General features: G+C 36.6%; 1 protein-coding gene across 4 annotated transcripts in view; it reads right to left on the reverse strand.

The window, feature by feature from the left end:
* Positions 1-2,653: 2,653 nt before the first annotated feature.
* The window catches only part of CCDC169 (coiled-coil domain containing 169), a 61,731-nt gene continuing 47,989 nt past the window's right edge, over positions 2,654-16,395 (reverse strand). For 3 of the 4 annotated variants that reach the window (XM_015120915.3, XM_015120911.3, XM_077974262.1), the window contains one exon: positions 6,609-7,116. In XM_015120915.3, the coding sequence (XP_014976401.1) occupies positions 7,017-7,116 (100 nt within the window). In that variant the 3' untranslated portion in view covers positions 6,609-7,016. Of the gene's footprint in view, positions 2,836-3,144; positions 3,247-6,608; positions 7,117-16,395 lie in introns of those variants that run through there. The other variant, XM_077974261.1, reaches the window with a different exon arrangement.

A 16,395-nucleotide genomic window follows, 5' to 3' on the forward strand; every position in this document is an offset into this window, starting at 1 on the left:
TCAGTGTATAAAAAATCAGTAGCATTTCTATACACCAATAACATTCAAACTAAGAGCCAAATCAAGAATGCAATCCCAGTCTACAATAGCCACATACACAAAGACATATACAAAAACCCCTAGGAATACATCTAACCAAGGAGGTGAAAGATCTCTACAAGGAGAACTATAAACCACCTCCAAAAGAAATCAGATGACATAAACAAATGGAAAAACATTCCATGTTCATGGATTGGAAGAATCAATATTGTTAAAATAGCCATACTGCCCAAAGCAATCTACAGATTCAATACTATTCCTGTCAAAATACTAACATTTTTCACAGAACTAGAAAAACTATTTTAAAATTCATGTGAAAGCAAAAAAGAGCCCGAATAGCCAAAGTAATCTTAATCAAAAAGGAAAAAGCCACAGGCAACACTTTACCAGACTTCAAACTATATGTAAAGCTAGAGTAATCAAAACAGCATGGTACTGGCACAAAAACAGACACATAGACCAATGGAACAGAATAAAGAACCCAGAAGAAAAAGCCACATACCTACAGCCATCTGATCTTCAACAAAGTCAACAAAATTAGGCAATAAGGACAGGACTCTCTATTCAACAAATGGTGCTGGGATAACTGGCTAGCCGTATACAGAAGGATGAAACTGGACCCCAACCTTTCACCATATGCAAAAATTACCTCAAAATGAATTAAAGATTTAAATGTAAGTCCTCAAACTATAAGAATCCTAGAAGAAAACCTAGGAAACCTTTTTTTTTTTTTTTGAGACAGGGTTTCATTCTGTCGCCTAGCCTGGAGTGTAGTGGCATGATCACAGCTCACTGCAGCCTTGACTTGCCAGGCTCAAGTGATCTTCCCACCTCAGCCTCCCAAGCAGCTGAGACCACAAGCATGCACCACCATGCCTGGCTAACTTTTTACTTTTTGTAGAGATGGCAGTCTCACTATGTTGCCCAGGCTGGTCTCAAACTCCTGGGTTCAAGCAATCCTCCTGCCTTGGCCTTCCAAAGTGTTGGGATTACAGGCATGAGCTACTAGGCCTGGCCCCTGGAAACACCATTCTGGATATCGGCCTTGTGAAAGAATTTATGACTAAGTCTCAAAAGCAATTGCAACCAAAACAAAAACTGTCAAATGGGACCTAATTAAAGAGCTTATGCACAACAAAAGAAACTATCAACAGAGAAAACAGAAAACCTACAGAATAGGAGAAAATATCCATGAACTATGCATCTGACAAATGTCTAATATCCAGAACCTATAAGAAACTGAAACAACTCAGCAAGCAAAAAATAACCCCATTAAAAAAAAATGGGCAAAAGACATGAACAGACACTTCTCAAAAGAAGACATACAAGTGGCCAACAAACATGAAAAAAATGCTCCACATCACTAATCATAGAGAAATGCAAATCAAAACCACCATAAGACACCATCTAACACTAGTCTGAATGGCTATTATTGAAAAGTCAAAAAGCAACAGATGCTGGTGAGGCTATGGAGAAAAGGGAACACTTAGACACTGTTGGTGGAAATGTGAATTAGTTTAGCCACTGTGGAAAGCAGTCTGAAGATTTCTTAAAGAACTTAAAACACCATTTGACCCAGCAATCTTATTACTGGGTATATATATCCAAAAGAAAACAAATCTTTCTACTAAAAAGACAGATGCACTTGCATGCTCATCGCAGCACTATTCACAATAGTAAAGACATAGAATCAGCCTAGGTACCCATCAACAGTAGATTGAATAAGGAAAACGTGCTACATATACACCAGTGGTTCCCAACCCTTTTGACTCCAAGGACTGGTTTCATGGAAAACAATTTTTCCACAGACTGCATTGTTGGGAGGAGATGGTTTTGGGATGAAAATGTTCTACCTCAGATTAGTCGTTAGTTAAATTCTCATCGGGCATTAGATTCTTATAAGAAGTGTGCAACCTAGATCCTTCACATGCACAGTTCACAACAGGGTTCGTGCTCCTAGGAGGATTTAATGCTGCTGCTGATCTGATAGGAGGTGGAGTTTGGGTGGTAATGCTTGCTCGCCTGCAGCTCACCTCCTGCTGGGCAGCCCAGTTCCTAACAGGCCATGGACAGGTAACAGTCCACAGCCAGAGACTAGGGACTCCTGATATACACCATTGAATACTATACAGTCATAAAAGAAATGAAATCATGTCCTTTGTAACAATATGGATGCAGCTAGAGACTATTTTCCTAGGCAAATTAATACAGGAACAGGAAACCAAATACTGCATGTTCTTGCTTACAAGTGATAGCCAAACACTGGTCACATGGACATAAAGATAGCAACAATAGACACTGGGGAACACTAGAGGGTGGAGGAAGAAAGGAGAGCAAACGTTGACAAACAACTGGTGGCTACTATGCTCAGTCCCTGGGTGATAGGATTATTTGTGCCCCATATCTCACCGTTACACAATATACCAGGGTAGCAAACCTGCACGGCTACCACCGAATCTAAAATAAAAATTGAAATAAATAACAACAAAGAAAAAATAAAATCCTTATCTCTCACTGTAAAAAAGTAAAAATAAAAAGACCAAGGTGAAGTCAGCTTGAGGAGAGTTGGAAGAAGTGTCATTCAGTTTGAGAGATGGAGCCACACTGAACCAGCAGAGTGGGTCCCAATCTTTTCTGCACAATTTCCTGGGGGGAGGCTTAAAGAAATACATGTGAGATCACAATCCTGGGGGTGGTGCACATGTCTGAGTATTTTACTTTAAGCTCTTCAGGTGAGTCTGACACACAGCCAAGGTTGAGGACCCATGTAAGCAGGCGGGCCAGAGAGCTTTTTTTTTTTTTTTTTTGAGAGGGAGTCTTGCTCTGTTGCCTAGGCTGGAGTGCAGTGGCACATCTCAGCTCACTGCAAGCTCTGCCTTCTGGGTTCACGCCATTCTCCTGCCTCAGCCTCCTGAGTAGCTGGGACTACAGGCGCCCGCCAACACGCCTGGCTAATTTTTTTGTATTTTTAGTAGAGAAGGGGTTTCACCATGTTAGCCAGGATGGTCTCGATCTCCTGACCTCGTGATCCGCCCACCTCGGCCTGTCAAAGTGCTGGGATTACAGACATGAGCCACCATGCCCGGCCGCCAGAGAGCTTTTTTTCCAAGGCATGTCCTGTTCTCTGGTCCAGCCACACTAGCAGCACTGAAACCCAATGTCTCCAAGCAGCTGACCTCTAAAGGGTCCAATTCTTCTTTTAAGAGGGGACCGTTTGAAGAGATGTGAATAGAACATAAATAAGGGCAGAGAAGGTACAAATATGCTAACAAAGCAGATGTTCCAACTAGTTTATTGTGTTTTTACACACGCACACATACACATACGCACACAAATAAATAAAAAGCTCTATACCCAGTAATAGCACTAGTGATAATGCATTTTTGTATTTTTTGGATCATATTTTTGAGAAAGATCAAATATTTCATTAACATTTATTTACTAATTAATATTAAAATAACTTATATTTAACATTTTTACAACAACCTTACTGAGGTATAAATCACAAAACATACCATTAACCCATTTAAAGTATACAATAGTTTTCATTACTTTCACAGAGTTGTGCAACTGTCACTGCAATCAATTTTAGAACATTTTCATCACCCCAAAAAGGAATCCTGTACCCATCAGCAGTCATTCTCCATCACCGACCCTTCTGCCAACCCTCAGCAACTACCGATCTATTTTCTGTCTCTATGGATTTGCCTATTTTTTGACATTTCATATAAATGGAATTATGCAATATATGGTCTTTTGTTATTCCATTATTTCACTTAGGATAATGTTTCCAAGGTTTACCCATGTTGTAGCATATATCAGCATTTCATTCCTTTCTACTGCCAAATAATATCCATTGCTGGAATATACTGCATTTTATTTACCCAACCATCAGCTGATGAACATTTGGGTTGTTTCCACTGCTTGGCTATTTGAATAATGGTGCCACAAACCTTCCTGTACATGTTTTTATGTGGACATAGGTTTCCATTTTTCTTGGGCATATACCAAAGAGACTTGCTGTGTCATATAGTAACTCCATGTTTAACCTTTTGAGAAACTGACAGCTTTCCAAAGTGGCTGTATCACTGCATCCCCACCAGCAACATATGAGGGTTCCAGGTTCTTCACACTCATGTCAATACTCATGATCTGTCTTTTTTATTATGGCAATATTTGTTTTTAAAATGGTATGTCTTGATATTTTGTAATACATTTAGATATCTTAAAATTTTTTATGTTGTTTTACTGATGGTTTTGCTTTATGATTTCTGAACTTTCCAATGAAAGAAAACAACTACTGAAGTCAATACATATTTGAGTATCAAAGACCCTAAACTGTCATTTTTGCTGCAGTTATTGCAGCAAGTAATTAGATTTTTTTTCTTTTTCTTTGAGACAGGGTCTTACTCTGTTGCCCAGGCTGGAGTACAGTGGCTCATTGCAGCCTCAACCTCCTGGGCTGGCTCAAGTGATCCTCCCACCTCAGCCTTCTGAGTACTAGGCTACAGGCATGTGTCACCACAACTGGTTAATTTTTGTATTTTTTGTAGAGATGGGGTTTTGCCATGTTGCTCAGGCTGGTCTGGAACTCCTGGGCTCAAGCAATTCACCTGCCTCACCCTCCCAAAGTGACAGGAGGTGTGAGCCACCATGCCCGGCCAGTAATTGCATTTTCTTTATGACAAAATTATTTTCAGAGCTTAGAATTAGATAAAACTTCTTCTCTACTTGTATATTCCTTCTACAGAGGAAAGCAGTCATTGCTTCTTTGCACTGACTGGTAGAAAGCTTAAAACTAAAACTTTTCTTGGTTGGAAATTCTTGCTAAATTTTAATTTTAATTTTCATCTTTTATCTTGTAGGTATTTTTTGATACCTCTATATTAGGAAAAGCTAACTCACATCCCTTCTAGTGGGAAAGAGGCTATAAAGAAGTAAAGAAATAAATACATGGTAAGTACCCTTTATCTGCACAGCAATCTCAAGGCAGTAATTATAAAGGATAAAACTGAAGATATGAAAAGTTATTTACCAAAGTCAGAAACTTATAAGTGGCAAAACTGTATTAGAATACAGATCTTGCAGTCCCTCATTTCAGTTCTTTATACTCTCTCAACATTCCATCATTCTGTTTAATACAGTCATTTTATGGCATCTGAAAAGTATCCCAAAGTAGCTCTTGCAGAACCAACACTTAAATGTAATAGAGTCCCTGTGATAAGATGTTCAACTAATATTTTATCCCAGTGATTGAGATAACTTTAAATGTTCCTCAATAGTCCCTACAATAGCTTAGCTCTGTATGAAAGGAAAAAATGTGTTTATTTTTCATTGATAATTATAATAATGATTTTTTTTTTTGAAACAGAGTCTTGCTCTGTCTCCCAAGCTGGAGTGCAGTGGCATGATCTCAGTTCACTGCAACCTCTGCCTCCCGGGTTCAAGTGATTCTTGTGCCTCAGCCTCCTGAGTAGCTGGGATTACAGGCGTGCACAACCACTCCAGGCTAATTGTATTTTTTCTATTTTTAGTAGAGACAAGTTTTGCCATGTTGGCCAGGCTGTTCTCAAACTCCTGGACTCAAGTGATCTGCCTGCCTTGGCCTTTCAAAGTACTAGGATTATAGGTGTGAGCCACCACACCCGTCCTATAATTATTATTTTAATTATTAATTTTCTACTAATGCTGAGAAAGATGGTATAAGACATAAAAATCTAATATTTGTCTAATGATATGGGTCAAGGCACCTAATATCAATAGTTAGCTAAATAATAGGGTAAAATATTTATGAATAATTCCAATGTAGAATAATTTATAGAAAGTTATATTTTTCCACATTACATTTTAAAGTAACTTAAAATATTTTTGGCTATATGAAATTTATATATTCTTCCTTAAAGAAAGAAAATAAACTTTTATAGAAGTAGTTACAGAAGTGCATTTGGTATTCATTCCTGGTGATACAGAATTGAATTTAGGTTTAGTGCCAGATACAGGATGAGAACACCATTAGCTGGAAACTATACTTACCTCTAGGTGATTTCTATAAATTTGAAGTCCAATGATTTCACTTATTAAAGTGGACAAACAAGTTACATGTTCCGGACCTAGGTGACAGTTACAAAAACTATCTAAAAGACAAAAACAGTCTAACCACGAATGAGAGGATTCAATACATTTTATAAATGCCTCAAAAGAACTCTTTTCTTATTCTCATTCTATCTCCATGTCTGGACTTGAGTATTGTGAACAATTGCAGTTTGGTCTAAAGAATTAGTCCATCACTATGAATTACCACACGTCACAAAATGACTTAAATCACTAGTGCTAAGTAAGTGGTAGGACCTTATGATTGAATAAATACTGGTTTTCTAGAATTGTAAAAATCCTCAGAAAGTGTATAGTTTTGCCTCAGTCATTTTACAGGTGTGGGAAATAAACAAGAGGTGAAGGGACTTGCCCAAGATCTCCTAAGTTCATGGCAGAGCGGCAAGTTTATTTGTAATCTAAGGTTGTTCTACAATACCATAAGAGTTCAAGTCAAAACTTAAAATGGACTTGATTTTCGGCTTTGTTTAAACCTGAAATTTAAAAAACTGAGCAAGATCCAGCCCAAAATAGCAAAAAGGTTTTATGAATACACACTTTTCGCTGACAGTCAACTAGAAACCAAATAGAATAGAAATGTTTCTATCAGAGCAGATCATGGGTGTATCATGAAAAGTAAATGTAACGATGCCAGCCTTCAGATTCCCTAGGATATTTTAAAACTCTCAAGCACTTCATAGTTTAGGGTCACTGGAGAAAATTACTTTTATGCAAACAAAGGAACACACATCTGGAAAAGGAGCTAAAGAAAAATTTGGCAGTTCTTATCTATTTTATTCCCTGAAGAAATGTGCTGACCATTAACTTCATAAGTTGAATATTATAAATGGAAAAAGGAAGAAATAGAAATCCACCCAGTTCTGGAATCATGGATGGAGTTCTGGAAGATGGTTTGATCTTGTAATCTTTTTTACTGGTCCTCTCTTGGCACTCACTGTCTTCTGCTTAGCTGGATTATATCTTCCACTGAAATAAATAAGTGTTCATCATAATTTTTCAGTCACCATTATGTACAACAAAAACATTATAGGCCACACAGGGAGAAATGTATATTGTACCTTATTCCCCACCCCCCACCCCGATAGACCCTCACATGGAAACCTTCCTGTGAAGAGTTTCAGCTTACAGTGCAAATCTTAGGCAGCCTTCTGTTATAGCATATCATCTCCACAGCTACAGAGGCATACAGCTTAAGGGTAGATAATTCAAACGCTGGGAAGCAGCATGTCAGGTGCCCTAATGTGGAAAGTTCTGTCTAATGAGGGATAAGACAGATCCATGGATTCCTTTCCTTAGATTTCCATGAGATCCTTTTTCCATTAATGACTTATGTGGCATTAAAAAGCCAACCTACCTTACACTCTGACTTGAGAGAGTAAAAGGCCACTTCAATTTCCTAAAAACTTTCTTAGTTAGGGGGTGATGGCAGTAAAACGATGAGTAAGAACCTGTCATTTTCTCCTCATTAAAATGAAGGATAAGATTCTCTTCTGCATAAAAGTGATGATAAATTGGCAAATATGGTTAGAAGCAACTTTATCAAAACTCTGGAAATTAACGAAAGTGTTGCAACAATCCTGGAGAATTTATAAAATAACAACAGAAACAAATGGCTGAAACTTCGAACACTGAGCTTTGTAGCATTTTAACTTGCCCTATGCCTATCCACTGTTCCCCCGGCTGTCATCCCCAGCTCCATGGCAGCCTTGAAAACCAAGAGTGCACAATTGCAGTGAAAACCCAGTAGCCTGGCAGACACCATAAGGGGCAGAATAGGGCTGGAGCTCCTTTAACACCTATTTCATTCCGAGAGGAGTTTCATTATTTAAATAGTCTGGTGATTACTTGAAACACCACTTACAAAGCTATCTTTATTTGACCTAACTTGGAGATGGTCCAGTGTAAATAGCCTTTTCCCTAGGGGCATGGAACAATAAGAAACCATTGTTTAATTTCAGAGCTGCCGGGAGTTAGTAGATAACAATTGAGGAAAAAAAAATAGGCTTACCAGGAAGCTTAAAAGGAAAAGCTGAGAGGCCAGGCTCAGTGACTCTCACTTGTAATCCCAGCACTTTGGGAGGCTAAGGGAGGCAAGTGGATCACTTGAGGCCAGGGGTATGAGACCAGCCTGGCCAGTATGACGAAACCCCACCTGTACTAAGAATACAAAAAAAAAAAAAGAAAAAATTAGCCAGGCGTGGTGCTGCATGCCTGTAATCTCAGCCACTTGGGAGGATGAGACATGAGAATCACTTGAGCCTAAGGCAGAGGTTGCAGTGAGCTGAGATCATGCCTAGGCAACAGAGTGAGACGGCTGCGAAATGAGTGTTAATAAGCTCCATTATATTTCTTGGAATCTAGAAGACCATACACACGCGTAACTGTGGGGATGCATAGGAGTGTGTGCATACTCAGGAAAGGCCTGAAAAGTCCCTAAGCTTTTGCCTCTGGCTGACCTTGAGGCTCTGCACAAGCAGGAAGTAAAGAATAAGGTACAGTTGTAATTTGCCTGACCAGCTGTTGAAGGCATGTTCCAACACACACACACAGAGCCCATCAGCAAAGGCTAGGAGATTTATTGATTCTAGGCATTTAAAGAAATCTGTTCAATTATTAGCTGACCCCTAAGCTAACTCAGCAGAGACTTCAGTGTCCACCCCAACAAAGAATACAGATTTTACATAATTATTTCAGAAAAGTCACTAAACAAGCAGCCGCAAAAACAGTGACAACAAACAACCCTGGAGGGGAAAGAAACTAATATACAGAGTGGCCACGTTATATTTTTTAAAACATCCAGTTTTCAAAAAAAAAATTACAATATATGAGACGAGACCAAAAAAATGGCTCTTATGCAAGAAAATAAAGCAACTAATAAACACTTTCCCTGAGGAAGTCCAGATGTTAGACTTAATAGAGAAAGACTTTAAATCTACTATTTAAATATGTTTAAAGAACTAAAGGAAATCATATCTATAGAGGAAATTATAAGAATGTTGTCTCACCAAATCAAGAATACTAATAAGAGAAAGAAATTATTTAAAAAGAACCAAATAGGCATCCTGGAGTTGAAAAAGAAAATAACTGAAATGAAGAATTCACTAGAAGAGCTCAACAGCAGATTGGAGCAGGCACAAGATTCAGTGAAGTTAAAGATTTGTCAACTAAGATCGTCTGGTTTGAGCAACAGATAACAAAGAATAAAGTGAAGGAAATTAAAATATTTTCCCCCAAAATATAGTTCTTTGACATATTTTGAAATGTCAGTCTCTTGGCCAGCAGGCAGAAATGGCCTTACAAAGCTGTCTTAAGTGGGGAACATTTGCATTAATGTGGAGAATCTCCACTAATGCAGCTGTGCCACTTCCCCTTTCTATGCTTTTCCCCAGATCTAGGAGAGATTGAAAATCTGACACATTTAAAAGTCTGAGAAGAAACATTTACCATCTATTCTCTTTGATGGTGGCTTCATCTACATAAAAAGTCCACCTTTGTTTGCTAAACCTCTTCTCCCTGCTCCTATAACCTTTTTAAAAATCAGAATCTAAGCCCCTACTCTTTCTGTAACTTCAAAATGGTATATAAGCTTCTATAACTCATTGGGAAGTTGGGTCTTCATTCTGAAGCATGTATACATATTAAATAAATTTGTGTGCCTTTTCTCCTATTAATAAATCTGATTCATGTCTGTGATTTTTAGTAAACTTTAGGGGCAAGAGCCTATGGCCCCCACTAAAGAAAACTGAACAGTCTCAGAGACCTGTAAAACACCATCAACTATACCAACATATGTATAATGAGTGTCCCAGAAGGAGAGGGTAAAGAGTAAAGGACAGATAGATTATTTGAAAAATAATAGCTAAAAATTTCCCAAATTTCATTAAAAATATTTATCTACAAATTTAAGAAAGCTAACAAATTCCAAGATGAATATCCAGACACATCATAATCAAACTATCAAAAGCCAACACAAAGAGGGAATCTTGAAAGCAGCTAGAATGAAGCAACTGTCTGTATAAGGGATCTTCAATAGGAGTAACAACTGATTTCTCATCAGAAACTATGAAGGCCTGAAGGCAGTGAGATGAAATATTCAAAGTGCTAAAGGAAAAAGACTTTCAGCTAAGAATCCTATGTGCAACAACACTATCCTTCTAAAATAAAAGAAAAATTAAGACATTTCCAGATAAGGAAAAACAGAAGGAATTAATCATCGGTGAACCTGCCCTATAAAAAATAGTAGAGATTTTTGTGTTGAAATAAAAGGACATTTGATAGTAGTGTAAATTCACATGAAAAAATAAAGAAAACTAGTAAAGGTAACTACATAGGTAAACATAAAAATAGGATAAATGTGGTTTTTGTTTGTAATTCTTTTTGAATCTCCTAACTGATTAAGAAAATAACTGCAGGAGCAATAATTATAAATCTGTTGATGGAAACAAAATGTATAAAGTTGTAATTTGTATGACAATAACAGCACAATGTAAGGTGGAGGGAATGGAGCTACATAGGAAAGATCTTTTGGTACACTACTGAAATTAAGTTGATTTGAACCTAAAGTAGATTGTTATAAATTAATATCCTAATTGTAATTCCCAGGGCAACCACTGAGACCAAGACCAGATGGCTTCACTGGTAAATTCTACCAAACATACACATGTAAAACCAATCCTTCGTGCACACTTCATAAAAATGAAATAGGAGAGAACACCTTCCTACTTATTTTATGAGGCAAATATTACTCTTATTTTCTTGTTTCTGCTTGTTTGGGGTTTGGTTTGCTCCTCTTTTTCAAGTTTCTTAAGGTAGAAGATTTGATTTTTTATTTGAAATGATTCCTTTAAAAATATATTTACAGCTATAAATTTATCTCTAAGCACTAAACCTAATAAAGAAAATCTATGAACAAAATTTACAGCCAACATTATATTTAATGTAAAAACCAAAAGCTTTCTCTCTAAGATAAGGAACAAGTTAAGGATGTTCACTATTACCACTTCTATTCAACATTGTATAGAATTAGGCAAGAAAAATAGATAAAAGGCATCCAAATTAGAAGAAAAAAAAGGAGTAAAAAAAGAAGAAGAAAAAGAAGAAGAAAAAACGGAGTAAAATGATCTCTATTTAGGTGACATGTTCTTATGTACAGAAAATACTAAGGCATACACATACACATACACATACAGACACAGACACACGCATGCATTTATGAGATCCAGGGTTTCTGGATTTAAGATCAATATGCAAAAATCAACTGTATTTCTAGACAATGCAATATATAGTCCTAAAATGAAATTTAAAACATAATTCTATTTCAAACTGCATCAAAAAGAATACAGCATTAGGAATAAATTTAGCCACAGAATTGTAAGATTTGTACACTAAAATCTATAAACTATCTATGAAAGAAATTAAAGAAGATCTAAATAAATAGAAAGAAATTCATGTTCTTGGATTAGAAGACTTAATATTGTTAAGATGGCAATACTACCCAAAGTGATCTACAAATTCAACACACACTCTTCATCAAAACACCAGCTATATTTTGTGAAGAAACTGACAAGTGGATCCTAAATCCACATGGAAATTAAAGGGACTCTGAATAACCAAAACAATCTTGAAAAAGAACAATAAAATTTGAGTACTCACACTTCTTGATTTTAAACTCACTAAAAAGTTAGTCATCCAGACAGTATGGTATTGGCATAAGGATAGGGTTATAGATCAATGAAATACAACTGGGAGTCTAACAGTAAACCCATATGTTATGGTCAATTGTTTTTTTACAAGAGTGCCAAGACCACTTAATTGGTGAAGAATAGTGTCTTCAACCTATGGTGCTAGGACAACAGAATAAATACAGGCAAAAGAGTGAAAGTGAATGCCTATCTCATATCATATACAAAAATGAACTCAAAATGGGTGAAAAGGGAGCTAAAACTATAAAACTCTTAGAAGAAAACATAGGTTAGGCAATGACTTCTTATATATGACACCTAAAACACAAGTAACCAAGAAAAAGTAGATGATGGTCTTTATCAAAATAGAGAACTTTTGGGTTTCTAAAGATATCATCAAGAAAGTAAAAAGACCATCCATAGAATGGGGAAAAAAAAATTGTAAATCTTTTATCTGATAAGCTCTCAGACCTAGAATATAAAATGCTCTCAATGCAATGTAACAGAGACAAACAAGCCAATTTAATAATAGGCAAAGGACTTGAATAGACATTTCTCCAAAGAAGATACAGTTGTCCCTCTATATCCACGGGTGATTGGTTCCAGGACCCCCATGGATACCAAGATTCACAGATGCTCAAGTCCCTTACATAAAATGGTGTCATATTTCTATATAATGTACACACATAATCCAGTATACTTTAACTCATCTCTAGATTACTTATACATAATACAAAAGTAGATGCTACATAAATAGATGTTTTACTGTATTGGGTTCTTAAAAATTATTTATTATTATTGTATGATTATTATTATTATTATTGTTTTTTCCCCAATTTTTTTGATCCACAGTTGGTTGAATTCATGGATGCAGAATTCATGCATATGGAAGGCTATCTGTATAGAAATGGCCAACAAGTACAAGAAAAGATGTTCAACATCATTAGTCATTAGGAAAGTGCAAATCAAAACCACAGTAAGATACCACTTCACATCCACTAGGATGGTTAAATTTCTTTTAAATAAAGGACAACATGTTGACAAGGATGTGGAGAAACTGGAACCCTGATACATTGCTGACAGAAATATAAAATGGTACAGCCACTACAGAAAACAGCTTGGCAGTTCCTTGAAAAGATAAACAGAATGGAATTAACGCAGCAATTCCACTTTTAGGCATGCACCAAAGAGAATTAAAAACATTTACACACAAAACTTGTACAGGGATGTTCATAATAGCATTATTCAAAAGAGTGAAGAGGTATAAACATGTAAATATCTATCAGATGATGATTTGGTAAATAAAATGTGGTATATCCAAAAACTGGAATATTACTCCACCACAAAAAGGAATAAAGAACTCGCATATGTTCCAACATGGATGAACCTTGAAAATGTTATACTAAGTGGCATAAGTTAAACACACAAGTTCACATATTGTGTATGCTCCCATTTACAGTTGGAAATGTGTCACATAACATTTCAGTCAGCAATGGACTGCATATATGACAGTATTCCTGTAAGATAATACTGTATTTGTACTATACCTTTTCTATGTTTAGATACACAAATACTTACCATTGTGTTACAATTATCAGAGTGTTCAGTACAGTAATATGCTGTACAGGTTTGTAACTTAGGAGCAATAGGCTATACCATAGAGCTAGGTGTGTAGTAGGCTCTACCATCTAGGTTTTTGTAAGAACACTCTATGATGTTTGCACAATGACAAAATTGCCGTATGACACACTTCTCACAACATGTCCCCAATATTAAGGGACATGTGACTGACTGTATATGAAATAACAAAACCAGAGAAAACCATAAAGACAGAAAGCAGATTAGTAATTGCCAGGGGTTAGTGGAAGGGGGTTTGGGAACTAACTGCTCATTCATATAGGCTTTCTTTCTGGGGTGATGAAAATGTTCTGGAATCCGTTAGCAGTGATGCTTGCATGACCCCATGAACATACTAAAAATCATTGAGTTGTACACTTTATTATTTTTATTTAAAAAAAAATTTTTAATGAGGTCTGGCTCTGTTGCCCAAGCTGCAATGAAGTGGCACGAATATAGCTCACTGCAGCTCAACTCCTGGGCTCAAGTGATTGTCCTGCCTTGGCCTTTTGAAGTGCTAAGGATACAGAGTTGTAGGCTAAAAGGATATTTTTTTTGGTATATGAATAATATCTCAATAAAATAACTTTTTAAAATGTGCTTTGGGAATAATTTATTTCCTGTTAAAATTTTCTTTAGTTTATTAATCATGTTTAAAAAATGATTTCTTCTGGTGAAATATGGAATTAATCACAATCATTCAATTATTATATTTAATTAATATAGCTCATTATAGATATTACTTATAGTATGAAATGATTTTCTATTACATTAAGGATGTTTTGAGTAGCTTCCAAAATACAGCCCATTTCTAAAAGATCTAACTAACATGATGACACTAATGTCTTAATAATAACTGACTAATGACACTAATGATGAAGCTGAGGTACTTTACTGGTAAAAGATATTTAATCTCCTAGATGTCTTTTAGAGCAATGTTTTCCAAACTGCAGAATGCAACTCATTAGTGGATTGATTTACTGAATTACAATAGCAATATAAAAATAACAGAAAAGGAAACAACAGAAGAAGAAAAAGAATATATATTAATAAAAAGAACAGAAAAGGTTGGCCCTTGGCTGGTATCTGGAAACTTACTGGTAAACAGTTCCCTACACTGATATAAACCTTTTCCCAAACGAAAAGAATGATTCACTATGCCTATGCTGTCTGTACAAACAATGTGGTTTATACTGAACACCTGCTTTCTTTCTGGGAGTCTGGAATTTTGGTGCACGCCAGGCAGACGAAGCCTATGTGATCTGCTCCCAGTAGAAACATTAGGTGCTAAGTATCTAATGAGCTTCTCTGGTAGATAAAACTTCAAGTACTGTCATACTTGTTGTTGTAATTTTTTGCTGGAGGAATTATGTATGTCTTATGTGGCCCTAACTTGGAGAAAACTTTTGGAAGCTTGAGCCTAATTTTCTGAGAATTCATCCCATGAGCTTTATCCCTTGGTTGATTTTGCTTTGTTTTCCTTAGCAAAAGGATGGAAGGAAGGAAAGAAGGAAGGAAGGAAGGAAGGAAGGAAGGAAGGAAGGAAGGAAGGAAGGAAGGAAGGAAGGAAGGAAGGAAGGAAAAAAGGAAGGAAGGAAGGAAGGAAGGAAAGAAATATATATTAGCCATAAGTACAAATATATGCCAATCCTTATGAATTCTTCTAGCGCATCACTGAATGTGAGCATGGTCTTGGGGACTCTGACAGTATATGAATTCTTCTAGTGAACCATTGAATATGGATGGGAGTGGTCTTGGGGACTCGGACACAGTGGTTATTGGACAAAATGTTGCTACCTCATTAATCTCCACCAAGGAAATTTGCTATACTTGAGTGGCTCTTACCTTGACCTATATTTAAAAAGGATTCTGACTTATAGCTGATTCACATCTTGGCTTAATTTTTTATAGTGTTAAGTTACATATTAATGTTTTCCCCTACATAGGATAAAGTTACTCAGACAAGGATTACCTGAGTAATTCTTCTGTATTTAGGACCAGGGAAAATTGCGTGTAGATATAACCTTCTAAACTCACAAAATATTTTCCTGTTTTTTTTTCTTAAGAGACAGTGTCTTGCTCTGTCAACCAGGCTGGATTGCAGTGGTGCAATCGTGGCTCACTGCAGCCTTGAACTCCTGGGCTCAGGTGATCCTCCCGTCTCAGCCTCCCAGGCAGCTGGGACTACAGTGCACACCATCACACCCAGTCAATTTTTCTAATTTTTGTAGAGACAGAGTCTTGCAATGTTTCCCAAGTTGGTCTTGAACTTGAGGCCTCAAGCAATCCTCCCGCCTCAGCCTCCCAAAATGTTGTACGACAGGCATGAGCCACTGCACCAGGCCCTCTGTTCTTTATCTATCTTAAATTGGTTTTATTTACATAGGAAAACAGTTTAAACTGCACTGGCATCTACGTTTATTTTAGTGTCCACTCCAGTGAACATATTTCCTGACTAAAAAGGCATGCCTTGTCTTATTATGCTTCACTTTATTGTGCTTCAAAGATACTGCATTTTCTTACAAATTGAAGATTTGTGGCAACCCTCTGTTCAGCAAGTCGATCAGCACCATTTTTCCAATAGCATATGTTCATTTCATACCTGTGTCATATTTTGGTAATTCTCACAATATTTCAAACTTTTTAATTATTACTATATCTGTTATGGTGATCACTGATCTTTGATGTTACTACCGTAATTGTTTTGGGGAGCCATAAACCATGCCCATATAAAACAGCAAACTGTTTAATAAAGGTATGTATGTTCTGACTGCTCTACCAACCAGCCATTCCCGGGTCTCTCTCCCTCTCTTTAGGCTTCTCTATTCACTAAGACACAGCAATATTGAAATTAGGCCAATTAATAGCCCTACTATGGTGCTGAAGTAAAAGAAGAGTTGCACATCTCTCACTTTAATTTGGCTAGAAATGATAAGCTTAGTCATTT

Source organism: Macaca mulatta, chromosome 17 (assembly GCF_049350105.2).
Source record: "Macaca mulatta isolate MMU2019108-1 chromosome 17, T2T-MMU8v2.0, whole genome shotgun sequence".
NCBI classification, from domain to species: Eukaryota; Metazoa; Chordata; class Mammalia; order Primates; family Cercopithecidae; genus Macaca; species Macaca mulatta.